This window comes from Brassica oleracea, unplaced genomic scaffold, assembly GCF_000695525.1.
Source record: "Brassica oleracea var. oleracea cultivar TO1000 unplaced genomic scaffold, BOL UnpScaffold01183, whole genome shotgun sequence".
NCBI lineage: Eukaryota > Viridiplantae > Streptophyta > Magnoliopsida > Brassicales > Brassicaceae > Brassica > Brassica oleracea.
In genome coordinates, this window is record NW_013617739.1 from 20,952 (window position 1) to 22,880 (window position 1,929).

A 1,929-nucleotide genomic window follows, 5' to 3' on the forward strand; every position below is an offset into this window, starting at 1 on the left:
CAAACCTTGCCCAGACATTGCACAAGCTTTCCCGGGACGTCAGGTTTGCCCTATTTTTGCACCAACTCCAAAACTTCTCAAATGGCCGAGTTATGCAAATCTGGGTCGCCCTGGTCCGTACGGATCCGTACTATCCGTACACGTCTGTACGGCCTCGCCCTATCTTTGCACACTCGCTCATTTGCTCCCAAATACACTTCTAAGTCTCTCCTAGACTTTGTCCTTGCTTAGAACATCCATCAAATCACTTCTCTACTCCTTTAGATACTTCATAACTCTTGATAGGCAATCTCCATAGCTCTTGCCCTATCTTTGTACAAGCCACAACTCAACTCCACACCTTTGCCTTCTCCATTTCTATTCTTCAAGTTAACACTCCCCCTCAAGCTTGACTCTAGCTGATCCTAAGTGAAGTTTGGAACCTTAAAGAACTTCCTCACTAAAAAAACCTTGATAAGGGAAAAAGAGTAAAGACCTCATGACTTAGAGGATCAGCTCCTTCTCTTCCCAAGATCTATGAGTCCCAATCTGATATGAATGGACTCCATAGTCTTCTGTCTTGCTGCCTTAGTGAACACATCAGCCAACTGATCTTCACTCTATGGCAAGATCACTCCTAGAACAATCATCTGCCTCACTTTGTGACAATCAACCTCAATGTGCTTAGTTTTCTCATGGAACACCGAGTTAGAGGCAATGTGGATGGCTGCTTGGTTATCACAATGCATGGTCATTGGTGTGGCTTGATCAATCTCCAAATGCTTCAAGATGCCTTTGATCCACACCAGCTCGTTGGTCAGCTTCAGCATAGCTCTATACTCAGCTTCTGCATTTGAGCAAGACACCACCTTCTGTTTCTTACTCTTTCAAGTCACCAAGTTGCCTCCAATGAATGTGCAATAGCCGGTTGTTGATCTCCTGTCAGCTCTATCTCCTGCCCAATCTACATCACAATAGCCCACCACTTCAGTGCTTCCATTGCACCCCATCCATACTCCTTGATCAGGCGAGCCGTTCAGATACATCAACAGCCTTTCCACCATGCGCCAATGATGTTCCTTGGGAACCTGCATGTGTTGAGTCACCTGATTCACAGCAAAGCATATATCAGGCCTTGTAATGGTAAGATAAATCAATTTGCCAACAAGTTTTCTATAGAGTTTAGGATCATGAAATGGCTTGCTGTCTTCAATCTCCCCCTCTCTTGGTACTTTGTAGCCATCCTCCATGGGCATCCTTGCTGTCTTGCCCCCATAAGCACCTGCACCTTTCAAAAGATCAAGTGTATACTTCCTTTGGGACATGAATAAACCTTCCTTGGATCTACAAATCTCAATTCCAAGAAAGTATTTCATTTCTCCCAAGTCTTTGATTTCAAACATAGACTTAAGAAACTCGTTGGTTGCTTTGATACCTTCTTTATCACTTCCTGTGATAATAATATCATCAACATACACAAGGAGTGCAATCATACCTGAGGGAGTAGTTAGAGTAAAGAGAGTGTAATCTAGCTCAGACTTCTTGAAACCTCGGCCATTGTATATGCATCCACCTCCAGGCTTGGAACACTTAGTATGGGGCTTATGGGGCTTATGGCTGTGAATCTTGGATGGGGCTTATGGCAAATGGATGTGAAGAATGCATTTCTACAAGGAGAGCTTGAGGATGAAGTGTATATGCATCCACCTCCAGGCTTGGAACACTTAGTAAAGAAAGGGAATGTGTTAAGACTGAAGAAAGCTATCTATGGGCTGAAACAATCACCAAGAGCTTGGTATAACAAGCTGAGCACTACTCTTAATGGCCGAGGTTTCAAGAAGTCTGAGCTAGATCACACTCTCTTCACTCTCACCACTCCCTCAGGTATGATCGCACTACTTGCGTATGTTGATGATATCATTATCACAGGAAGTGATAAAGAAGGTATCA

General features: G+C 43.8%; 1 protein-coding gene across 1 annotated transcript; it reads right to left on the minus strand.

Annotated features, from left to right (window-relative positions):
• Positions 1–599: 599 nt before the first annotated feature.
• LOC106321045 (uncharacterized mitochondrial protein AtMg00810-like) lies at positions 600–1,472 on the minus strand. The gene is made up of 2 exons (XM_013759365.1): positions 884–1,472; positions 600–826 (listed from the first exon to the last, which is right to left on the minus strand). The coding sequence occupies exons 1-2, from the start codon at positions 1,470–1,472 to the stop codon at positions 600–602; spliced, it is 816 nt and encodes a 271-aa protein (XP_013614819.1).
• Positions 1,473–1,929: the final 457 nt, after the last annotated feature.